This window comes from Manis pentadactyla, chromosome 4, assembly GCF_030020395.1.
Source record: "Manis pentadactyla isolate mManPen7 chromosome 4, mManPen7.hap1, whole genome shotgun sequence".
NCBI classification, from domain to species: Eukaryota; Metazoa; Chordata; class Mammalia; order Pholidota; family Manidae; genus Manis; species Manis pentadactyla.
In genome coordinates this window covers 21007910-21032820 of record NC_080022.1, presented here as the reverse complement: position 1 = coordinate 21032820, position 24911 = coordinate 21007910, and the positions used below count along the sequence as shown (strand labels likewise).

Sequence of the window (24911 nt, the reverse complement as noted above, 5' to 3'; positions counted from 1 at the left end):
TTTTTTGCCTAGAGGAGCTACACAACTAATTTGTATAATAATTTAGGTAGACAAAGCCTTAAAATCTCATTTGAATCAAGAGCATACTCACTGAAGCAAAATATAATCTCAGAAACAATTCTGATTCTCTGCAATGAACAGAATTGGATTAGGAGTAACAAATCTGGATGTAAGTCTGAACTCCAATGTACTGACCGCTCTGAATAAAATGAGAGTTCCTGTGGCCAGGATTCTCACCTGGCCCTGGTTGACTAGCTCACTGCACACCTGTGGGCAATACATGGCTGTTGACTCTATATAAAGAGCTCTGCCCAGTGCTCTGAGCGCGACACGGTGGCAGGGATGCAAGGCTGCAGGAGAGCAGAGCAGAGGCTGGAGTGGTGGCAGCACCAAGGACAGAGGCCCAGAGAACGGCTGTGTGGGATGACTGTGCAGAGGTCCAGAGGACGGCTGTGTGGGACAACTGTGCAGAGGCCTACAGGACAGCTGTGCAGACAGGCCCAGAGGACAGCTGTGTGGACAGAGGGGCCCAGAGGCAGAGACAGGCTTGCTGCATGCAGACTTGCTCTGAGTGAATGGGATTTTAGTGACTGACCTGCCACCTGGAAATAAAGTTGGGTATAACCCTTTCACCCCGAGAACGTTCTGCTGTCATTTTCTTTGGTCATATTGAATCCATAGCAACCTTGCCAGGGGCTGAAACCCATTGGCAAGACACCGACCACAAATACATGATTTCTAATTCTCTCTCTGCACAAGGATAATTAGAATGAAGATTAACTAGTTTCTCTGAAGTGTTCTCTAATCCATTTAAAAAATGCAAAATTCCTGGTTTCTAAGCTGCTCTTGACCTAATGCCTTTGGAGTTTATCTTTCAAGCTTTCTCTGACCACCTCCGACTAGTGATCTTTCCCAGTCATACCCCTCCCAGTGCCCATAAGCTGTCACTAATCACACCATGCTTTGCCTTTGAGCTCCCTATTGCAGGTACCATTTGATTCATTTTAGCAGTCCAGTAGGGTACCCCCTTGCCCTTCTCCAGATAGTTGAAGAAGGCATTAGACACAGTTCACTGATAACAATTTATTATTATCTGTTGGAAGCACACAGATAGATATCAAGCCAGAACTATGTCTACACATGTAGCCTATCTTTGCGGAACCATGTGCACTTAATCGTCATCATCATGCTGTTTTAGCTTCTTGATCTTCTGCTTATGCCGCTCAATTTCTTTTTGCAGACGCTCCATCTCCTTTGTATGATGAGTGATCTCATCTTCATGATGTTTCTTCAAGGATGCTAGCTGTTCTCTAGTCCGTGCTCTACAAGGACACAGTGGTGCTGGGTTTAATCCCGATCTTTCACCCTGAAGAGACTCTAAGCATACCCGCAATACTAAGGTGAAGAATGGAGTCCCAATTCCAAAGGAATCTGGCTGGTTATCCTCTTCTACCTCCTCCTGCCCCACTAGAGAAAGAATGCCCCATCTTAAGATGTATCCATCTTTAGGAGACAACCAAAATGATTCCTGGTGCTAGTGCCTGGAATTCCATCATTAATGAAGTATTCCTTTCAGATCCCTCTTTAAGTAGAAAACTCCAGAGAGGTGTGACAGAGCCCCCAGTGCCTTAACAGAGGAACAACCTAGAGAACAGAGTACCTTTTTGGGGAAAAAAAGAACAAGCGGAGGGGGCTACACAAAGGGATACAGCTAAAGGACAATCATCCATATCCTATCCCAATTTATCTAGAGCTTTCTTTACCTAGAAAAATTCACGGTCCACTGTGAAAGCCAAAATGAAGGAGAAAAAAAAAGGGGGATGGTTTCTTGTATGGGTCGTCTAATGTCGATTTCAAGAGGGGACCATTCAAATGTTGGCTGGGCCACACTTGGGCCTCAGTTTTCCTTAACTGTAAAATGTAGGGGCCCAGTTAGATGCTCTCTAAGGGCTGTGCCTTGGCTTTCTGGTAAGGCAGGTGCCATGGTGATAATTCTTAAGAGTGAGCAAGAGTGGACAGAAATGAGAAGATAAAGAAGTAGCAGAAACGAGATTAGTTTCACACTTATCCCCACCGTGGACAGAAGTCAGTAAAAGATAACTCAAGGTTGGGCAAGAGAGTGGGATAGGCCCAGCCCAGTGGCTGGCCTGGCCTGGGCTGGGCTGGGCGGAGCAGGGGAAAGTCTAGGAAGCGCTAGGCTGTGTTTCCAACAGGGAGCAGCATCCCCCAGTTCTAAGGCCCACTCACTCTGGCCCAAGTGGGACACGCGTGCGGGTCTACAAATGGCTGAGGGCTTTTAGAGTCAGGGAATCCACTCAAAGCTAAGGCGTGTTGGGGAAAAAAGAGCGTAGAGGGGTGATGGGTGAGTGACGGCCGAGAGTCAGGCTCTGGCGGTCTGCAAGTATTGGACGGTCAGATCTAGACACTCCGTGAAGCATTTGGGGGTGTTTCGCACGACCCGGAGAGAATTCCACAGGTGGGGATGGTAAATGATTCAGTAAGAGCTGAACCGTGGTTGGAGAATCCTGGACACCTGCAGGTTGAAATGGTTTGGTTTGGGGGCCCTGGGACGATTAGGCAAGGCACTGGGAGCGCCCTAGCGGCGGTAACAACAGGGGCCTCGAATGTTGGGCGTCCTGCGTTCGGAGGCATGGGAATTCTGTTAGGGAACGGAGCGCCGCAGGGAGGGATGGGACGACTGGAAGTTTAAGAAGGATTGGAAGGCCCTGAGAGCTCTAGGGCTGGGCTTGGGACCGCATGGGCCTCACCGGAAGAATCGCTCCTCTTCAGCCTGCTCTCTCTTTCCGAAGGCCCCGCCAGCCTCCCGGATCGACCCCGCGTCGGAGCGGTCTGACTGTGGAGAGATCGGAACATCGGTTAACGCTGCCCAGCGGACTGTGAGGTCCGCGCTGACGGATGGGGCAGCGGACACTGCCGCCGGCGTACCCGGTCGGAGCCGTAGCCTCGGGCTTCCAGGGCCTTAACGGCCCCCACGCCGAGCCGCATCCGCGCCGCCAACGCCAAGGCTGCCATTGTTGTCAGCGCAGCACCTCTCAATCCCCTGCAGGGCAGCCTCTCCGTGGGCGCTAACGGCGCTGACGGCCAGGCAGCCAATCTTTTCGATGGAGAGGCGGGATGAACCTGGAAATAGCGAATCATAAGATAGGAGAGGCGGGGTTCTTGTAGTTCACAGCAAATCCTGAGCGACAGGCGGGCCTAGTTTTGGCCAACCCCGAGCAAGGGCTCAGGGGTCAAAGGACTGGGGAATAATAATGGCGGAGGAAAGAGGGGATTTTCAGCCAAAATTTCGGCTCTCGGACCCACTCGGGATGAGGTGTGGCGTCTACTTTGACCCCACGATTCCAATCCTAAAGTTGTTATTATTAAACACAGGAAGCCTTCCCTTTCCTGGACTACTAAACACCAATAAGATGGGTAATATAAGGGGTGGGGGTGGGGGTGGGGGTGGGGGAGGGCTATATCCAAGATGCCCCGATTTAGGGTTGTGGGACATTTTATGTCTATGTATATGTCTCTGTCTCTTGAGAGATGTCAGTGTCCTTTTGTTGCATTGATATTTCACTCTCAAGCCTCAGGTTAAATGTCACCTCAAATCTTCCCTGACCTCCATAGTCATTCTGTTATAGCTCCCTGTTTTGTGCTCTTTCTTTCTCTCTTTGCACGTTCCACCTTCTGAAGTTATCAGGGCCTTGATCAAGTAGGCACTGGAGTAACATTTATAAATTGCATTAACGTGTTATTGAATGTCCTTGATAACTGGACTTTGGCAATGTAATGCAAGGAAGTGAATAGAGCATAAGTGGGAGTCTAGGAAAGGCTTTGCTTGGACCTTCCTTCAGCCATCTAACAAATGTAACCAAGACAATAGTAGTTAATAGCCTTGTCTACTACATTTTCTCTCTCTGGACCCAGTTTTTTATTTAGGTGAGATGGTTGGGCCAGATTATCTTATTTATGACTATACAAATACCTTCTTTGTTTTCAGTGAAGTTGTAGAGCTTTTTATTGATCACCCTTTGGTTGGAAAAATACCAGCTCTGGTTTGTATAACTTAAATAGGAAGGAATGCCTGTGGGGCACATTTTCATGTTTGTTGGGGAAAACTTGTAAAAACACAAAAGTAAAAGGTTAAAATAACAATCACTTATAAACCCACTATGTAGTGATAATTTGATGTGTTTCTAGATGATATCTAAGTACCATTTCAGTTTCAGATTCTCATTCTGGTTCTCAGTTACTGTTCTTTAGTATCTTGATTATGCCATAGCCTAGCCTGGGCATTCAGTAGAACGTATTACTGAGTTTGTGCAAAATATACATGTAGGTGCTAGGATGGCTGTAACTTAAAAAAAAAAGGAAAATAATAAGTGTTGGTAAAGATACAGAGAAACTGTAACACTTAATATATTGCTGGTGGGAATACACTGTGCAGCCACAGTGGAAACAGCTTGGCAGTTGCCCAGAAAGTTAATTATAGAATTACCATATGACTCAGCAATTTCACTTCTAGGTATATACCCTTCTGCCCCCAAAGTATAACCTGGTACTGAAAAAAATATATGTATGTACATGTTCTCAGCAATATTTCATAATAGCCAAAAGATGGAAACAACTCAAATGTCCATCGACTGATGAACGAATAAACACAGTGGTATGAACACACAGTGGAGTATTATTCTGCCATAAAAATTAATGAAATAATGATACATGCTCTACCTTGGATGAACCTTAAAAACATTATGCAAGTGAAAGAAGGCAGACACAAAAGATCATATAGTGTATGGTTCTATTTATGTGAAATTCCAGAACAGACAAATCCATAGAACAGATGAGTTGTTGCCAGGGGTTGGAAAGATGGGGTAATGTGTCAGGTATCTTTTTTGGGACTAGATAAAGCAGGCCGTTGAACAACGTGTGAACGTACTGAAAGCTCCTGAATTGTTCACTTGAAAATAGCTAATTGTATGTTAAATGCATCTTAGCTCAATTAATAAAAAATCTATTTAGGTTTGCAGTTGTCTGGCTGGGCTGCGAACTCTTTAAGAAGGGAGGGCGTCTCAAAGAAGAGGGTGGTGCTAGTGGGGCGGGCCATTAGGAATCACGTGAGGCGGCTCGTGCGCAGAAGGGTCACGTGGTGGCTGGGCCGGGGAAATGGCGGCTCCAGGAGAGAGCGGGGCTTCGGGCGGCGGAGGCAGCACAGAGGAAGCATTTATGACCTTCTACAGTGAGGTGAACATCGAGTGAGGAATAGCGGCACCGGGGAGACCTCTGCCGGGCCCACTTCCCCAGCGGACGAGGGCAGCGGTCCTCCTGGCCTGTACCACTGGGAGACGACTCCTGTCTGGCCTGAGGGGCAGCGGGGGCCTGGTGGGGTGTGTGTGCGCCTCTCCAGCATAGCTGGTGTGGGATCTGTAGAGCGATGAAAAGGGGTCGGGGTCCGGTGTTTACGAGTAGACGGCGAGTGCGGCCAACGAAGTGCCTGGTCGCGTGTATAGTTATAGTTCCCCAAGTCCACCTAGTCAGGGGTTGGCAGAGGCTCGCAGAGGCTAGCCTTCCTGGGGGCTACTTAGCTGTCTTGGCCCCATTTTTATTCTAAACGGAAGAGCTCTTTACTCGTAGTCCTCTGTAATAAGTTGTATTAGTGGTTATTTCTGCCATTCGTGAACGCCAGGCATTATGCATCATGCCACGTAGGCATTACGTTTTACAGATGAAAAGCCTGAGGTTTAGGTAGGTGAAATAATTTGTTCTGGGTCTTACAACAATAACAGCTTGATATCTTGTTAAGATGGGAATAAGTTTGGTCTGAGCCTCGTTTGACTTGCTGCGTATCCAGCACCTGGTGGGTAGTGGTTACTCAGTAAAGGTTGTTGAGTGAATGAATGAAAGAATGAAAGAAAAGCAAGCTATTTGGAGGCAAAGGACTTCGGATTGGATTTCTGCAAGGCAGTTGACTGTGACTGAATTCTTTCAAGTCATTGATTTTGTAGATTCTAAGTTTCCGTGTCTGTAAGATGAGAGTTAATATTAAAATGAGTTTTTATGAGAGTTGAAGGAGTTAAGAGTATAAGCATTAAAAAAAATAAAGTAAAAGCATCTTTTTAAGAGTTAAAACAAAGCTGAAGGTGGACCTCTTTAATTTGGTATGGATTTGAGGAATGCCATTGCTCTTTATCAGACTGTGAGCTACCCCAAATTAAGCACCAAGTCACATTCATCTTTTATAGCTGTTATTTGTATCAGTGCTTGTTACTTAGTAGTTTCTCCAAAGTATTAAGTGTAAACACGTAAATTCGCACATCCTTTATAGTCTGTCCTTTTTAAATGCCTAATTCACTTGAAGGTGTTGATGTGCTGGTGTTAAAATTTGTTGATCTCTAGTGACTACTAAATAATTTTAGTGAAACTCATTTCACTTAACCATCTCTTAGGTTAAAAAAAAAGGGGAAAAAAGAAGCAGTCCTGGTTGGTTTGAATTGAATGAGAGAAAGTACCCAGAACAGACCCTACTATCATTCAACCAATGTTTATGGAACCCCTGACATGTACTAGTGTATATGGAGATGTGGTAGTGAACAACAGAGAGAAAAATCCTGTCTTCATAGAGCTTGCATTCTGTAGAGAAGGATAAACAATAAACACAGATGTATGACATTATGTCAGATACTGGTAAGAGTTATGAGGAAAATAGGTCTGGTAGAGAAGATAGTATGAGGGAGGTGCTGGGAGTTGCATGTTCTTTTAAAAAGAGTGAAGAGGGAAGATATTGAGAAGGAATGGCTTTTTATATTACTGAAATTCTTTGCAAACTCATTTTGGCCATAAGAATAAAGATAGTATGTAACATACCAGAGATTCATTCCCAATAGCATTCCAGTTCTGACAGTGGCACCAAGGATGTCATTCTGGGACTGCCTGGTGCCTGTTCTCCTTAGTATCGTCTTCAGGTCGGGGATTTTTCTCTTTTAGATCCTCCCCCATTTACTTCTTTTATGTTGCTTTTGGTATATATTTCAGTATAATTTGTTTTTCCTTTCTGAAAATAAGTTGCAAACTAAGTATGAACACATGCAGGTACATATTCCATCATTAGAGTGGAAGCTCTTGGAAGGTGAAGGTGGTGACTGTGACTTATTTTTCTTTGCATCCTCTTGATGCCTCCTTTGGAGTCAACAACTGTTTGGGTTAAAATTCTAGTTCACAGGTTGGGTAATTGGAACAAGTCAGTTAACCTCCTCGCTAAATCTCAGTTTCCTTATCTTCAAAATGGGAGTGGTAGTATCTATTGTATAGGATTGAGAGGAATAAATGTGTGAAGTTTTTACATTATTAAAATTCAGCAAATGGTAGCTATTGTAGTCATTCCTTGAAGTGTTTAGCAAAATATTTTGCTCATGTAGACACACAAATAAATGTTTGCTGAACATGTCAGTGCATAACTTAAGATGACAACGGAGACTTTATTATTGAGCTTTACTAATGAAGTTTTTATCCCCTATATTTTAGGTGAAACAAATCGAGAAGAGAGATTCAGTTCTAACGTCCAAAAATCAAATTGAAAGATTGACCCGTCCTGGTTCCTCCTACTTTAATTTGAACCCATTTGAGGTGAGCTGTCTGCTGTTTCTGTGTCCTGGTGATGGGGAGCTTCATAGTTGCAGGAAGACTTACATCAGAACACATACCTAATTTGTATCATAGTTAAAATTGAACTTGGGTGGTTTAATTGCAAGCAGAGCTTGAAAGGCAGTATGTTGGGGAAAATGAGATGGTCTTTACCGTGTCAGATATTCTCCATCATCTTTTAGCAACTCAAATATATGCACATTTATTTCAGATGTGAAGGGATAGCCTGCCTTAATAAATTAAGGACCTTTGATTTAGTTTGCTTGTTAAAGCTTTTGTTTCCCCACAAGAAAAAAGAAGTAAAAAAAATCCAACAACCAAAAAATGATTACAAGATTACAGACAAGCAGTATACTTTTTGGTTTCCTTAGTTTTATAACTTTAAACTATTCCTGATTATAAAAGTAAATCATATTTCATATAAAAGTTTGAAATACAGGGAAAGCAAGAATAGTCATATATATTCCCACTTAAGAGAAATAATCATTCTTAATTGTTTAAACTCAAATTGTTTTAAAAGTTTTATTTACAAAAAGGAGGATCACACATTTCATGCTATTTTAAATGCTATATTGTTACATAAAAAAATTTTATACATTTTTTAAAGTCTGTATAATTTAAACAATTTATTGTAGGGTATTTAGTTTCTAGTTGTTCACACTTACAAGTAATTTTGAAATGAATATTGTTACCTCTTATAAACATAACACTGAACACTTGTAAAAAAACTTTTTCTCCCCACTTTTTTTATTGTGGTAAAATATATATAACATAAAATTAACCACTTTAACCAGTTTTAGGTGTGTAGTTCAGTGGCATTAAGTACATTCACAGTGTTATGCAACCATCACCACTATCTCCATTTCCAGAACTTTTTCATCATTTCAAATAGAAACTCCAAATGCATTAAACAATAACTCCCTATTCCTCCCACCCCCAGCCTCTGGTAACCTCTATTCTACTTTCTGTCTATGAATTTGCCTATTCTGGGTACTTCATATACGTGGAATCATACAGCATTTGTCATTTTGTGTTTGGCTTATTTCACTTAGCATAATATTTTTAAGTTTCATCCATCGTTTCTGTTTTTTGAAGAGTGTATTCATTTTAAAACAATCTCAGGTTCAGATCGTAACTGCACTAGTTGGGGTAATGATTTAATAATGTGTGTAACTGTTTAATAATAGTACATCTGTGTTGTATGCTTGAAACCAATATAATGTGTATCAACTATTTACAAAAAGAAAAATCTCAGATGTGCAGAAAGGTTGCAAGTACACTGTGAAGACTTTTCTTGAATTCTCTGATACTAAGTTGTCCCTATTAGAATTATGCAGGCATCTTTCTTACTCTTTCTATAATTATTCTTAGGTTAAGGGCCTTCCCCCACTTCCTCCCATAAGCTTAGGTGAACCTCTGCCCCTGCTCAGTGCTGTCCTTTTCATGATTCTTCTTTTGATTTAAGGCCCCAGAAGACAGCACCACAGACTTTGTTTTCTGTTTATCTTGTTCAGTATGTTGAAAAGAGGATTTATCTCACAGGACTCTGGAACTTGTACTTTATTAACAAGTCAGTGAGTTCAAGTTTGACCTAAGACTGGATTTCTCTTTCAAGCAGCAGATCTCAAGGTAGACTTCCAGTTTGAGTTCAGGAACTTACATAAATTCCACAGTCCAGCATTTTTGTTTCTATGTGATGACTGATTAATTCTTCATTGAAGTATCCCCAATGCCTGAGATACATTAGGAGTTCAGAAAAAAAACTTTCCAAGAATCTGAACAGACCTATGTGTTTCCTTAGAGCCATATTAGTAATATGGCACTTAATATTTTTGTAAGAATGTCTTGTCTGTTCTTCCTTGCTCAACCTTAAATTCCATAAAAGCAGTAGTGAGCACAGTATGTAGCAATCCAAGATGCTCCAAAAGTTTGTATTAAATGTCTAAAACTGACTTCAGATTGCTCTGGGCCATGGGGATAGGCCCTTTGTCTTCACTGTGTTTCATGACCACACATTGCACCTCCAACTCTCAAAGAAAGAAAAGGAGTTGGATTAGCTTTGAAGGCACTCGGTGAATAATTGTTGACAGTGATCAGTGCGCATGTGATGGAATTCTTGGCAAAACAACTTTTGGGGTGTGTGTGTGTGTGTATGTACGTACATATAATCTTCATTTTTGTTAGAGCAACTGAAAGTAACCTGCAGACATTGTGATGTTTCATGCCTACATACTTCAGTGTGCATCTTCTCAAAAGAAGAACACAGTTCCACATAAGCATGCCACCATTACCACGCCTAGGGAGAACATTCAGTAACATCATCCAGCTTAGATAGAGTCCACATGCAAATGGTCCCAATTGTCCAAAAAAAAAAAACCTCAGTTATTGCTATTTTATTTTTTTAACTTGGTAACCAGGCAAGGTTTATGAATTACATATGGCCTGTGACTAGTTTTAGCCTATAGCTTTATTGGAGGCTTTGTGTGTGTGTGTGTGTGTGTGTGTGTGTGTGTGTGTGAGAGAGAGAGAGAGAGAGAGAGAGAGAGAGAGAGAGAGAGAGAGAGAGACAATGGGAGAGGAGACAGGTCGGGGGAGTGAGGGAGAGGGAGAGAGGTGACAGGAGGTTTTCCATCCTTTCTCATTTATTTTGGACACTTTCTGGGATTCGTTGGACTTTGGTTTGGTCCAGTACATTCTTTTTCCCAGACCAAGGTAAGGTAAGGTGCTCCTGAAGTTTTGTAGATGTACAGTTCCCTCCCTTTATCTGTAAGTCTTAGATGGCTGCATTCCTCCTCTTGAGTGACTTTTCCCCAGTTTCTTTCTCTCTGGGAAGGTATGAGGGGTGCATTGACTCTTGAATAGTCTTTGTTTTGAAGTTTTCTTCCTTTTGTCTCACCCCCGATCATATGCCCAGCACTTGAGAATGGGTATACTCTTGTCATAAGCTTCAAAACTCTGTTGAATGCATTGGTGATTCAGCTTTATTGCCTACCAAAAACTCTATTGCTGTACTGTAGGTGAGCTGTTTGAGTATTTTGAAATCTTGCTATAAATCTTGCTGTAACTTGTTGCCAGATTTTTCTAAGGCCTTGTAAGCATCTAACTAAACTTGGCAGATTACTTTTCAGTTTTAATTTCTCTGGTATGTATGATTCATTTTAAGATTTATTTTGATTTTTTTTTCTCTTTGCCCCCCTTAATAACTGACCCTCAGTTCTTCTACTGAATGTACTTTTTTCCCCCTAATTTCTGTCGTCATTCCTTACCAGTGTTTTTAAAAATTTTAGTGTGATTCCAATCACTTGGGGATCTTGTTAAATGTTAATTTGGATTCACTTGCACTGAAGTGGGGCTTGCTCTTCTGAATTCCTAACAAATCCTTTTCATCCTTTGCCCGTTCAGCTCCTTCCTCTGGTCTTGAACACCAGTAGGTGCTGTATTTAATACGTGGACTGCACTATCGAGTCATCTGATTCCATTGTATATCTTAAAACATTCCCTTTCTAAAAAAGTACTGATTAAATGGTAACTTAAAAAAACATGTTTTCCCTGTTCACCTGTCTTTGCATTTCCAGTACATTTCAGTGTGTTCAACAGGTAGCAGCTACCAAAGAAATGTGTGAATGGGTGTATGAATTTGAGGTGATGGGGTCAGAGCTTTGATGAAGACTGTCAACACCAGGATACCCAGGCTTGGAGAAGAATGGCTAAGTTTATTTTTTCAAACAGTGTTGCTTAAAAAGTATAGATGTTCCTGCCATTTGGCTGTACCCCAGTTCTACTGAGTTGGAATCAGAGTTTAGTAGAGTGGGCCCCAAGCACTGCTCTCTGGTTTCCACAGGTGATTCTGATATTTAGTCTGGGTTGAAAACCATTGGGCTGTGTAAATTACAGTTACAGTGTGGGGCCAGTGGGCACTTCCGATTTGAGGTGAAAATCAGGTAGCCAGCCTAATTTCTTCTCTGTTGAGTTGTTACACTTTCTCCACATCTGCAAAGATAAGTAGGGTATATGGGGGTTACTTACTGAATGAAGGAGAAATGCAACATTTACTTATTGTCTGGAAACATATCCATGGGTTTTAAGGTAAATTACTATTTTTCTGACGGAGTGAAAGCAACCACTGTTTTGAGAACCCTAAAATGGCATAGCTCTTATTCTGGTACTGATTTTCTCATTTATATTTCTTGAGCATTTTTTAGAACTGTGAGCCAAGTACTTTCCTAGATGCTGATTGTAATAAATGTAATTGTTGGGCACCTGTTAAATTTATAAATTCTTTTATCTCTTTCACAGTTTTGATTTTGATTATTCCAGGTTCTTCAGATTGATCCTGAAGTGACAGATGAAGAAATAAAAAAGAGGTTTCGGCAGGTATCGTACTATTTTCCTGTAACAGATGGAGTTTGAACCTTTTGAAATGTAGTAAGCACTTGATTCTCTTAGGACTTGGCTATTTCAGGTTTTAAGCCAAAATTTAACTTTTTTTTTTCTTTTTTAAACTTGAGTTTATGTAACTCTTTAAAACACTCATAGTGACATAAAATCTTAAATAATTGAATGACCATAGCTTACCTCTGACGTTCAAACCAGCTTACCTACAGCAGTACAGTTATTGGTAGGCAGTGGGCTTTTGAAGGTTATGATGGCAGCATACAATCGGGTAAGGGAGAAGGAAAATAGAAAGAATTTTACCTCTGAATAGAATGAATTTTATATCAGAATAGGCTCTCTCCAGCCCCTTAATTAAGAGGAAGAAGTACAAGGTAAAATAGTAGAGCCTACCTGGAGCCATACTTACTAAAGCCCCTGGCTTCCAGGAGAGAACATATTAAATGATACATAAGTTTTTTATTTTTGAGACCTAATTCCTCAATGATTTTATCTTTTGCAAACTTAAATTAATGCCCAAGAGATACCTGATATAATATAAAGTGGGCTTTTGTGCCCATTTGTATATTTAATAATTAGCTACAAAGTCTCAGAGTGGCCTTTTAAAAAACCCTTCCAATTTTGACAGCTGAAAATCCCCACTTTTCCTTCACTGAGTCGAATAATCACACTCCCTGTATGTAATCTGTCTGTGCAAATTGAACTTCCTATGTATTTCATGTTTTTCTTTTTTTAACTTGCCTCAACTTCTTTATATCTCTCATGTACTTCCTATTTTAATAGGGCCTGACCAATGCTGAGATAATTCTCAGCTCCTGCATAGCTTGTTAATATCCACTGTTATGCTTGCTTCTTCAGTAAAGTCATTGCCCCCACAGTGCTGACTCATAACATCTTCTGATCTCCTGTTAAGCCAAGATGGTTTTTATCTTTGTCTACTTAGTCATTTTCCATTATATAATTTCATAGCTTTTTTTCTTCCTGAGTTCTACTTGAGACTTGAGCGTTTTTTCCCATTTTCCAAAATTTTAAGTTTCCTAATGTAATGCATTAGCAGTCTTTCTCAGTTTAATAAACAAGCATTCAAATGCATAGTCAAAATGACTTTTTATGTAGCTACACAAAGAACTCAAGAGTTCTTATTTAGTCTTTCATATGATTAAGAGTGTGGGCCCTGGAGCTGTATGACTTGAGTTTCAATCTTGGCTTGTACCTCTTAGAAGCAGTTTGGGCTTGTACGAGTTACTTTCAACCTTTCTGCACCTGTTAATCACATCTGTAGGATTCACATTATAATGGTGCCTACCCTTGTTATGAGGATTTAAATGACACATACAACACTAAGAATAGGTCTTGGCATACACTATGTCCTCTTTATTTGTTAACTGTTGTCAGTGTATGTTAGTATGCTAAATTCTTTACTTGCATAATCTCATTTCATGCTTACAACAAACCAGTGCAATGTAGGTACCTAGTATTGTCCCAGTTACAGAGGAGGAAACTGAGGCAGATACAGGGTAAGTTAATTGCTCAGGCTCTCACAGCTAGCAATTAGGGGATTGAAGTTGGAATTAGTACCCAGGATTCTGGCTCTAGTAATGCTGTATTTAGTGTTAGATTCCCACTTGCAGTCATCCTTCAACAGTCTGTCTGTTCTAGTTGGTTTCTGTGTCAGTGACAGTACATCAGTAATTTTTAATCATGGCTGTCTGAAAGAAATTACCTGTAGGGATTTTTAGTGTAAAAATATTTTAATTATATTTTAGAAAGAATAGAGCAATGAGCACCCATATACTTACCATATATGCAACAGTTTGCTTTATTAAGTATGTATTTTTTGGCTAGATTGTTGTAAATTACAGACACCATGATACTTCTCCCCAAATGTCAGCATATGTCCTCCACAATAAAACAGCAACAGGACATTTTCTTGCATAACTACTTGTAACACCTAGCGAAATTAACACTTAATTCCTTAATATTATCTGATACCTGGTCTAGTAGAGGTTTAAAAAGTGCAGATGCCAGAGGTTGGTTCAGAGGGTCTGAGGATTTTCTAAAAAGCTCTAAAGAGTCAGAGCGCAGCCAGAACTGAGAACCACTGCCTTAATTTAAAAGTTCTTTTAGGGAGAAGATGATGTCTTATACTTGTTCCATCCTCCATAATGCTCAGTTGTAAGGAATGTACGTGGGGCTTGGTACTTCTTATTAGTTCTGCTCCTCCAAACTGTAACATCCTCATAATGGTAGGCTTACATTTGTTCTCAACTTTGAGATTAAAACCCTAAGTGTTTCCCAGCTATGCATTTACCTTTGGTGCTTGAATTTTGTTAAGGACCAGTATTTTGGGGCATTTTATGATACTTACTAATTTTTAAAAAATGTTTTCCGGCTGACAGTCTTTTTTGAGATAGTACCCTAGAGCTTTTGGTGGTAAAAGAGGCACAGTGCAGGCAAAGATTACCTAAATGTTCCTTTTACTACAAACCTAACTCTTCTCTTATTGTAGTTGTCCATATTGGTGCATCCTGACAAAAATCAAGACGATGCTGACAGGGCACAAAAGGCTTTTGAAGGTATTTGTAAATTTACCTGCTTCTGAGTACTATATAATCAATCAATGCTAGGGACAAACTGTTCCTCGTCCTGGATCAAGGAAAGAATGTTGTAGTTTTGTCTTCTGGTCATGAAGAAGCTGTGGTTTTCAGTGAAGAGTTGTCACTGCAAAGTAGAATGTTGGCAGTTTAAGAAATAAACCTTAACTTTGCTTTGTTAAAAACTTTTATGTGCCAACAAAATTATTGCCTAGGATCATTTTTTTTTCTTTGAACATGAAAAATAATTGGAAGTATTTTACCACTGAATTAAACCTAGATGTGGTGTATTTAGTCTTGAGTGTACATTTAATTTTTTTCCAAGGCTCTCAAGGAAAGTCATTGCTGTAGTTGAATGTTTTGTAATTAGTTTAACAACAGTAAATAATGTAACAAAGTAGGGAATGCTTTTAGATGACACAAAGCCATTTACACTGCCTGAGTATAGTTCAGACTTTCAGAGGGTGTTTGCAGAAACAGTTAATTTCAATGTTTTGCATTAGCTGTGGACAAAGCTTACAAGTTGCTACTGGATCAGGAACAAAAGAAGAGGGCCCTGGATGTAATTCAGGCAGGAAAAGAATACGTGGAACACACTGTAAGTATTTATAGTGCCGCTGTGTTTACAGGAAGTAATAGCAAGCCTCGGGCTCCTTGTAGGAGGGCAAATATTAACAGAGCAATGCCTGCTGGTGTGACTTGTGACCGCTTACATGGTCTCCTCCACTTTGCTGTGGCAGTCATGAATAGTGTTTGCCTAAAGCTAGAGTTTGTCCCTAGAGCTCAGGGTGAGGAGTGGCTAAGATACAGCTCCTAACTCTTTCTTTACCAGTCCTGTATTGTGGAGGGAGGGCTTTTCTTGCCATCTCATCACATGTCACATTACCTCATTCTGAAAGTGGAACAGCCTAGTGATGCTTGACCCTTGATTTTTATTCTTGTTTCTATGAAGGGGTTGGAACATGGGCTTGAGAAAGGCTGGCAAGGGGATATGAGTAAATTTTTTTAAAAATAGGAGGAGGTACATGTCTGTATTAATAACTTAAAGTGAGTGAGGAAGGACTCACTTGAAGTAAATTCAGTTATAGTTGGCTTTATATTTTTGTTTTACCTAAGTCTCCTGAATGGTGGGAAATGTTAAGATGGCTTGCTTGAGGTAAGAAAGGTCTTTGTTCTAATTTTTTACTTGCTGGGGCAAGAATCTCAAGGCTATTTCTAAGAGCTATTTCAGTTGGGAGTGAATGTGAATGTGACTTGTTCTTTGAAGAACTTTGGGATCAGAAATAGAACCGTATAATCAATAGAGTCCAATTTAGATGAAGAAGGTCAGTAAAAAGAGGAGATGGATGGCTGTAACTCTGTCCTGCTGGTCATGTGTTTGGAAATGGCCCCTGTGGCCAAATTTTGAAAGAAGTCCGAAAAGCATCTGATGGTTTCTCTTTAAATCCCTGTGGAGTTGCCCTCCCTCTGTGTTCTGTCTGCAATGGAGCCCTCCACAGGCTTTGTGACCACAAGGTGGCAGTAGGGTCTTTCTGAGCTTAGAAGGCACTTAGCTTTTTGCTGGAGTAAGACTTGAGTGGTTCTTCAATGGGGCAATGTCATTCTTGTGTGATGGGTATGTTTAATTTTTTTGGATCACAGTGGTGGCCACGGTGATAAAAACATTAGTTAATGTGGTGTGAAAACTATTGGTTTAAGAGGGCTTCACAGTGAAAATGATCAAGCATGCAGTTGTAGAAAAGCCAGAAAACAATATACTTAATGCCACAAATTCTGTAGCTCCTTTTAAAAGTTGACAAGTGTATTTTCTTTGCTATAAACACATAACTACAAGCCATGAAACATGAATGGGTAATCTGTTCAACATACCAAAGGCTCTTCGGATCTGGCCTAGGATCTAAGAGTTGGGGACAACTCCCGTGCTGGTTGGTCCCCTTGCATCCTTCCACGTAGAGTGAGTTTTAGATGAGGTTAGAGAAGGACCCCTGGTTCCTGGTTCTCCTTGATTGCATTGCTGTTTTGGAGCAGAAGGGAGAGGCTCATCTTTTTTCAATGCAAATTTTTTGTTACACCTATCTATACCTAGAGAAAAGTTCACATCTCATATGTGTGCAACTTAATGAGTATTTTCAAAGTATGAGTGCTCATTTTTTGATGAAAAAAATTGTTTTTAGGTGAAAGAGCGAAAAAAGCAATTAAAGAAAGAAGGAAAACCTACAAATGTGGAGGAGGATGATCCTGAGATGGTGAGTTAAATATGGGAAAAGCCACCTTACCTCACTTGATTGGGTTCACTGATGGGCGGGTTAAAGAGAGGGAAGCCTAAAGAGTGACGCACACGTAATAACATTTTATTTTAACCTCAGAATATTTAAATGTACATTCATTCACCTTTTAAAAAAATTCGCTCTTCTTTGGACTCAGGGCTATGGCCTTTTCTTTGAGTGTGCATCTGCTGCCTGGAGTTCACAGGTGATTTTGTTTTATAAAACACACACACCAAAGCATTATGCCTAGTTTCTACTTTTCTTTTGTAGTGCATTGAACATGTAGGTGCTTATGAAGCAAACCAAGAGCAGACTCCTAGATATTTTTTATTTTTATTTTCCAGTTTTTTCTAGATGTCTCAATAGCAATTATTTTTAGGGACTTACGTTTATTGACCCTTTCTAAAGCATTCCACTTAGTTTTGAAAGAAAGAAGCATTTGTTTTTGAAACCACATTCATCAGCTTCTGTGATACTAAATCACATAGGTATCATAGTAATTGCAACTGTCAGACAGCATTGAGAGCAGTTACAAATGACTCCTGGTGGACAGCTGTGTATTAGCCATGAGGGCTCCTTGTGCTCCAGGCAATAATTTACAGGGAAATGGAGAGCGCTGGTTAAGCTAGTGGGTTCCTTAGTGGATATTAATTAAGAAAGAGATTGTGTCTGATTGCCTCACTAACCTGAAAAATTTGAAGTCATCTTAATCTTGCCTCAATTTAGGTCAATAAATAACTTACCCACATACTTAACCTTGTTTTTAAAGATTTATAGAGGAGAGGCTGTTTTGCTAGGGAAATTTCCTTGCAGCTTCTTGCCTCAGTGGTTTTGCTAACGGAAACTGGTCCCATCTTCTGTGTGGTCATGCTGCTTGAGAACCATTAGGCTGGTTATCTTTTCCACTAGCCATCTGTTTTGGGTTTATTTGTTCCAGTAATTTAGTTTTAGTCTTATTTCCCCTTCCCTTTAATTACCCTCTTCAGTCTTTTCTTAAGACCATCTCAAATACTTCTTGGTCCTCCTAAGTTGTTAAGAATCTTAACTTTATGTAGTTGTCTTTTTTTTTCCTGATTATAAAGGAACACACACTAATGATAAAAAGTTTGGAGAAAGCAGAAAAATATAAAAAATTAAAAATCACCAGTAATTGTCCATCCGGGAGAGTTTGAAGCTCTTAAAGATACTGAAATATTCCTTACAGTCTCCTTCACTCCTTTGGTATTTGTCCTTATTAAGGACTGGAGTTTGTCAGCATTGCTCTCATTGAGCAGTTCCTGGAGATAGCAGTATTAAAAAGAAGTGACAGAAATTTTGGGACTCCTTTTCTTGCCTTTTTCACCATATATTACTCTTTGCTCCAGTCTCTGTGATTTTAGGATCTAGGTCCAGTGAAATCTGCATGATGGATTATTTTCTATATTTCTTTGTATATTTAAAGTATCTTTATATTTAGAGAAAAAAGTTTTAAAATAGAGTTCTGTTTTCCATCTAATGTATTATCTATATTTCTGTCTATATTAGATTATAACTTCAGCTGCATACAGCTGAGACTCAAAATAATGGAGGTTTGAAAAGACAGCAACTTGTGTTCTCCCCTGTATAGTGGTCTCTGGGAAGGTGGCCTCTGGTGTGGCAGCCCTGGACCATCTGTCATCCACGGACTCAGTCTCCCTCTTCCTGTGGCTCTGCCAACAAGGATGTTGCCCTCATCGTTACAGTCCAGGATGTGTCATCACCTCACCCATCTGACAAACAGCAGAATAGAGGAAGGGGGCAAGAGGGATAAGGGTGCCCCTCTAAGACCATTTCAGGAAGTTGCTACATCTCTTTTCCTTATATCCCATTGGTTAATGCTTGAGTTACATGGCTGCTCCTCACTAAGGAGGCCTGGCAGATATAGGCTTTTACCTTAGGTGGCCATGGGCCTTAGGATAAGCTGTTTTGGATGGAGGGAGAGCAGATAATGGGGCAAGGAGGGGGTACAACTAGTAGCTCTGCCACAGTGTATAGATTCCTGAGACTAGTCTGCTTGATCACAACTTCATATTTCTAGTAGCTAGCTTGGTGCCTAATACAGAATAATCATAAAGTATTTATGAAAAAAAAGAATGAAAGTAATTTTTCAAAGTTATTTGGAGGAAAGGACCCTCCAACATCCCAACTGGTTGTGATAATGAGTAGATTTTTTTTTTTAATTCGTGCTCTTTTCCAGAACAAGGTTCCTGTGTATCATCTGCATGGTGAAAGTGGAAAGGTCTCATAGGTGGTTGTGTTTGTCTCCCAAGAGAGAGTTAGCATCATCAAGTAGTTTCCTCTGAAGAATTTTTTCCCTTGCTGGTTCTAATTTGCTTTTGTCTTTGTCTCTACCTAAAAGTACTTAATTCAAGTTGCTGGTAAAATACTTACTTTTATTTTTTGTTCTTAATTTTCTTGTAGTTCAAACAAGCAGTATACAAACAGACCATGAAACTCTTTGCTGAGCTGGAAATTAAAAGGAAAGAGAGAGAAGCCAAAGAGATGCATGAAAGGTATGTATCATGTGTTCATTTAAACTATATTTGAATACCTAGGTTAACCAAGATTGGGCTTTGGGATTTTCCTAATAAAGGGATCATATAGTATCTCATTTAAGGGACTGTCTAAAATAGTTACCTGAAACAGCCAAATGTCTTAATCACTAGGGAAAGAAATTCTCTCTGACTTTTGGGAAATACTGTATAAGGAGTTTATAATCAAGAGTGCTGCGTGTTTTCTTCCTCATTTCCTGGAGTGAAACAGACAGTTATTGAGGCTAGAGCCTTTTTTGTGACTAGTGGCTGCAGCTTTGATGAGTATGTAGTATTGTACAGTGTAATCCCTTACAAGATGTTTATTGTCCTAAAGTGTGGTTTCCCTTGCTCCTCAGAAATCCTGAGGTTGTATTGTTGAGGGGTGTTTAGCAACGACTACGTTTTGTTAGTTGAGGTGGTGTGAAATGTCCTTGTTTTGGGATGGGTTTGTCCAGAGACCTTGCTGAGTCAGGACCTCTGCCATTGTAATGGTTATTCTGCTGAAGTAAGGTGGCCTGGGTTCCCAGGTAGCTCTGTCATGCACTGTGTCCAGAACCTCCCATTAGTGTTGGCTAGACTCGGATGACCTCGTCTGTCTGTGTACCCAGAATAGGTATATCTTACCCCATAGCCCTGCCCCTGGTCTCATCTGCATGTTTTTGAGTGAGACATCTTGAAAGTGCTTTTGAGCCCTTTCCAGACAGTCATCTTTGTGGAACCCAAGGGAATTGGTTTACTTTATTTGCTTCTATGGAGAGATGCCTTCACTTGGATGGTTAACACAGCCTCTAGGGATCATATAAATACTATGGTTTTTCTCCTAGGAAGCGACAAAGGGAAGAAGAGATTGAAGCTCAAGAAAAGGCCAAACGAGAAAGGGAGTGGCAGAAAAACTTTGAGGTAAATGTCCATGATAGCCAGAGATTCTTATTCCAGTGTAAGAAAACTTCCCAGCATAGAAACTTGGTTCCTGGGTCATTCCCAGGACTGACTGGGACAGACAGCCAGGGAAAAGAGATATGTGGGGAAGAGTGGGAGCTTTGGAGAACAAGTCATGCCTCAGCCACCACATGCTCTAAACCCTGAATGGTTTTTTAGAGATCTTAGTAGGCACAGCTGCCAAGTGCACTCGAGAAAAATGGTTTGCATATTTAATTTAGAGGGTAAACCTGGAATAGTGCCCGACTTAGTGGTGTGTTAGTGGAAACTGAGGTTCTTGTGATCTTGGTGTCTGGCTTTTGAACTTGACTGCTCTTTGATGTCCTGGCTACATACTTCAGGTGTTTAGCCAGTTTCTTGAATTGAGGAACATTAGGTCCTTTCTTCTATAACAGTTAAGTCCCAGGGTAGGAACTGGCTAACCAGAGTTGACTTTGTTTCTATCCCACTGCATGTATGCAAAGAGAGAAGATGAGCAGGCCCTTTGATAAGGAGGAAGAGATCCTAGTGGCCCTCTGCACAGCTGTCTAGGCATTGTGCTGGCTGTGAGCCTCCATCCAAGTTTTCCAGGGGCAGAAGGAGAGTGCACTGGAAAGAGGCTGTACTGCTGGGTAGCTGTGTAGCTTTGAGAAAATGATTTAACTTCTTTGAGCCTTGGTGGTGTCATTTATGAATTACTGGTGGCACTACGCACTGCAGTCAGCTTTTGGTGAAGATTAGAAATACCATATGCTGACTGTCTAGCCCAGCAGTCCCCAACAAATTGTGGCCGCCTCGTAATGAATATTACTCATTTTGTCCTCCTTTTCCTACTTGCAGCTTATCCTGCCTTCTAGGGGTGGTGGGACAGTTTCTTGGGCCCATTGAAGTGAGAGAAAAGCTCTGTTGTGTTCTCCTCTTGAGTATTCCAGAGGACTGGGCTGGGTTGGATTATGCTACGCTACAGGAGGAATGCGGAGCAGGTTCAGGCTCTTCCTCTTATTAACTAGTTTTCTCACATCAAATCACATATGTGCTCAGGAAAGTCGAGATGGTCGTGTGGACAGCTGGCGAAACTTCCAAGCAAATACAAAGGGGAAGAAAGAGAAGAAAAATCGGACCTTCCTGAGACCACCAAAAGTAAAAATGGAGCAGCGTGAGTGACCACCTGGGGTCACAGCGACAGAGCCTTCCCCCACCTGTCTCCCCTCCTGCTTTGAAGGACTCATTCTTCCCTCCCATTTCCACCCCAACATAGAGTAGTCTTTGCTTTTTAGTCCATTTTGTTTTCAATACAATTTAATATCGATCAGAGTAATTCTTTTGTACATTGAAATGAGGGGATTGGTTTAAAGAGAAGCCCTCCCTGTCCCCACCCCAGACCAACCAGGATTGGAAGGTGCCACCATTGGTGCTGCCTTCTCTTCCCATAGCCTGTAACTTAATGTTTTGTACTTCACTGAATTGTGATGGTTAGCAACCTCCATGTATAGTTTGTGGAAATCATCCAATTAAACATATTGCTTAAAATGGTGTTGACCATGACTTTAAAGACAAGCCTGGGCCACCTTTGGAAGCCCCATTACTTCAGTTGCTTGCTTCTGGGTGTGGCTTTAAACCCCCAGATCAGACAGGGAAGGCAGTGGGCGTGCAGAGCAGTTACCCGATTCCCTGATGTCCCGCGTTGTGTTGCATGTGCTCTTCTGTCTGACTGACCTGCCTGTGTGGCGTGAGGCTCCAAGCCACCCAAACGTATTGATTCTCCAAAGAGCTAGCCATCTTCCCTCCAGTACCACTGGGTCCCAGCCTGTCTGCATTCCTTAGTAGTCATGTTCTGTATGTGTAATAAATTTTTATACCCTGACCGTTGATGTACTTTTCCTCAGATATTATTCTGAAGGTGGGTCCCTTGTCTGGCGTGGCTCAACCCTGAAATGCTTTGGGGTTGGAGAGACCCGACTCGCTGCCACTTCTTGGCTGAACCTTAGTTTCTTCATCTACACATAGGAATATAGCTTACCAAGGCAGCTTTTACGGAGGATTAGCCATGGTGTATAGTAGGCCACTACCATGGTGCTTAGTGGCTGTTGCCAGCATACTATTATGTTAAAATGGTGGTGCTGATTACTGTTTGAGAATTAAATGAAATAATGTATGAAAGCACCCAGTTTAGAGCATGTACTCCAATGTTGGCTATCAGAGAACAGGATCAGCCCTTGGGAACGTAAGGTGAGAAGTAGAAAGCTTGAGACCTAACATGTGAAGATACGAGAAACGGGGTGACTTGAACCTAGGCTTCTGCATTGTTTTGTAGATGAGTAAAGAGGTACACTAATCACAGAGTCACAAGAGATAACTGCAACTTTGATTTGCCCTTGTCCTTCCAAGTGTGGCTGAGCAAGTCCAAACCATAGATGAATTAGAGCCCTGGGGTGAGGGAATCGGGTGGGGGAGTGGGAGGCTCTAGCTAAACTGGATCAAGGTGGAGAGAAGGAAATGCTTTGCACCCTGCAGAGCCATACATGTGAGGTAACTGCAGGCTGTCCTCACAGGGAGTGGCAGCTGTCCATCCTAGCCAGGCAGAGTGACATCACCTCACTCTAGTACGTGTGTATATACCCCCTCCCACCCTCTTCCTTAGAGGTTATGTGGTTGTCATAGTTCAACTGTCTTTGCAAGCTCATGAGAGCCAGCCCCAGTCTTTGCCCTCAGGGAGGTCGTGGCAGCAGTCAGCTGTGGGCATACTCACGTGGTCACAAAATACATGGGTTTTGGATAAAGTGGTGGGCACCATGGGGTCCCTGCCTGCCTCACAGCCTCTTGGGGCACATGGATGAGTGAACGGGTACAAAGATCATAAAAGGCACAATGCATCCCCTGCTCCAAGGAGGGCCCTTAATACTATTCTTAACAGCCAGGGAATGTTTCCCGGAGGGAGTGACCTTTCTAAAGTTATAACCCACAGGCTGATGTATCAGGAATGTTTTCAATTTTAAGGAATAACTAGCATAAACAAATGGAGTATTTTGCTCATGTAGGAGTCTGGTAGCCAACAATTTCGGGTATTGTTCATGGCTCAACAATACTAGCAAGGAGCCAGTCTCGTACTCTACTTCTCCTCTGTCCATAGGAGGGCTTGTCCTCATGAGGTTGCCTGGTCTCAGGAAGGTTGTGGCAGAGGGTAGTCATCCGTTCCCCAGAAGATGTCACTGGCCAGAAATTGGGTCCCACGGCCACGGCTAACTGTAAATCTGTCTGGGAAAAGAGCAAGAAGAATGGGCAGGATATAGAGGACTTGTTCATGGGGGCTGGTCATCCACTGTTTGCAGGCTAGTTTTGTTGGTGAGGAAGGAAGAAAGGGAGATTGCTGGGAATGATTAAGAGTGTCTGGCACAGGTGGGGTAGGACCTGAGAGAAGATGATCAGTCAGAGGGAATACTGCAAAGACCCAGAGGTAAGAGCACAGCCACTCATGGAATTGTATGTCCTTTGTTGTGCCTGGAGCATAGAAGTGGGGTGAGGTGACATCAGGGACACCGAAGTCATGTTAAGGAATTTGGGTTTTGGCCACAACATCTTACTTTCCCAGATAGATTAAAGCCTTTCTATTTCCTTCCTGGCATATTTTCGCCACAGACCCATTAGGGAGATAACAGTGGGCTCAGCCCATTCCCATACTGCTCAGAGCAATCTCTTCAGGAAGACCCGAACTCGGGGAGGGGTGCCCAGTGAGCACAGAGGTGGCGGTCAGGTGGTTACCAGGGTGAGACTGGCTGTGGTGCCTCCTCCAGCCCCTTTGTCCCTGGGTCGTGTAAGGGGCTTTTGGGCGGGAAAGGCTCGCTGGAGGAGTGCCCGGACCTAGCAACAATGAAAGGCTGGGGTAACCTCTTCACTCCTCTTCCTGCAGTTTGCTGAGAATGATGGAGCAGGCGGCCACCGCCCACACCTCCCTTTGTGCCCACTAACTGCTGCCTGTGGAACCTCTGAGGGCAGAGGTGAAGTGGGTGTAACCAAATGGGGAGGATTAGAATCCTGGCGGCTGGGCCGGGGACTTCACCTCTGAGCCTCAGCTTCCTCTGTGAAGTGGGAATTGTACGTTTAAAATGAGGTGTCACCACCTAAAGACCCATCACTGCCTTTGGGCTCAATCTCCTGCCTTCCAGGCTGGGGCCGCTCAGCAGCTGCCTGGGGCAGCCACAGCCAGGCCCCACCTTCAGCCCCTCCCGCTTCCTGTGACCCCAGAGGAGGTACAAGTAGGTGTGAGGGAGGCTGGGAGGAGTCTAGACCTGCGCTGAGGGTGGAGCCTCTGCGGCAGGATTCGCCGGTCTGTTTTCTCCTTCCCCTCCCCAGCCGCCAGGCCTGTCCTAGCGAGCACATCTGGTTCGTCTGCCCCCCTGCTGGAGGTTGTCAGGGCTTCTCACCATTGGCACGGGGAATTAAGGCAATGTCTGACCCTGAATACCGCGGACTGAGCACGGAAGGGTCTTGGAGTCACCTTACTGAGGATCTGTTTTGTCACTCAAGCTTTGTAATCCTGGCGC

At 42.1% G+C, this 24911-nt stretch overlaps 2 protein-coding genes across 3 annotated transcripts; one reads left to right on the top strand and one right to left on the bottom strand.

Moving 5' to 3' along the window:
* Positions 1–1063: 1063 nt before the first annotated feature.
* ATP5IF1 (ATP synthase inhibitory factor subunit 1) lies at positions 1064–3105 on the bottom strand. 2 transcript variants are annotated; one of them, XM_036914968.2, is made up of 3 exons: positions 2947–3105; positions 2769–2854; positions 1064–1322 (listed from the first exon to the last, which is right to left on the bottom strand). In XM_036914968.2, exons 1-3 carry the CDS (start codon positions 3031–3033, stop codon positions 1172–1174), a joined length of 324 nt encoding a protein of 107 aa, XP_036770863.1. In that variant the 5' UTR covers positions 3034–3105; the 3' UTR covers positions 1064–1171. The 2 variants fall into 2 exon arrangements, with proteins under 2 accessions (XP_036770863.1, XP_036770864.1); XM_036914969.2 differs by having other exon boundaries at positions 1245–2533.
* Positions 3106–5136: 2031 nt separating this feature from the next.
* DNAJC8 (DnaJ heat shock protein family (Hsp40) member C8) lies at positions 5137–22234 on the top strand. Its single transcript, XM_036914967.2, has 9 exons — positions 5137–5250; positions 7528–7629; positions 11965–12021; positions 14549–14615; positions 15137–15231; positions 16808–16879; positions 19340–19431; positions 20277–20352; positions 21412–22234. Exons 1-9 carry the CDS (start codon positions 5173–5175, stop codon positions 21532–21534), a joined length of 762 nt encoding a protein of 253 aa, XP_036770862.1. The 5' UTR covers positions 5137–5172; the 3' UTR covers positions 21535–22234.
* The last annotated feature ends 2677 nt before the right edge of the window (positions 22235–24911 follow it).

Bases quoted from the DNA above. Each gene is read 5' to 3' on its own strand.
- ATP5IF1 (XM_036914968.2), bottom strand. From the start codon at position 3,033: ATGGCAGCCTTGGCGTTGGCGGCGCGGATGCGGCTCGGCGTGGGGGCC. The intron at 2,855-2,946 runs GTACGCCGGCGG...ATCTCTCCACAG, and splicing joins GAGGCTACGGCTCCGACCGG to TCAGACCGCTCCGACGCGGG. The intron at 1,323-2,768 runs GTGAGGCCCATG...GTGTCCTTGTAG, and splicing joins GAAGAGGAGCGATTCTTCCG to AGCACGGACTAGAGAACAGC.
- DNAJC8 (XM_036914967.2), top strand. From the start codon at position 5,173: ATGGCGGCTCCAGGAGAGAGCGGGGCTTCGGGCGGCGGAGGCAGCACA. The intron at 5,251-7,527 runs GTGAACATCGAG...CCTATATTTTAG, and splicing joins TTATGACCTTCTACAGTGAG to GTGAAACAAATCGAGAAGAG. The intron at 19,432-20,276 runs GTATGTATCATG...TTTTTCTCCTAG, and splicing joins GCCAAAGAGATGCATGAAAG to GAAGCGACAAAGGGAAGAAG.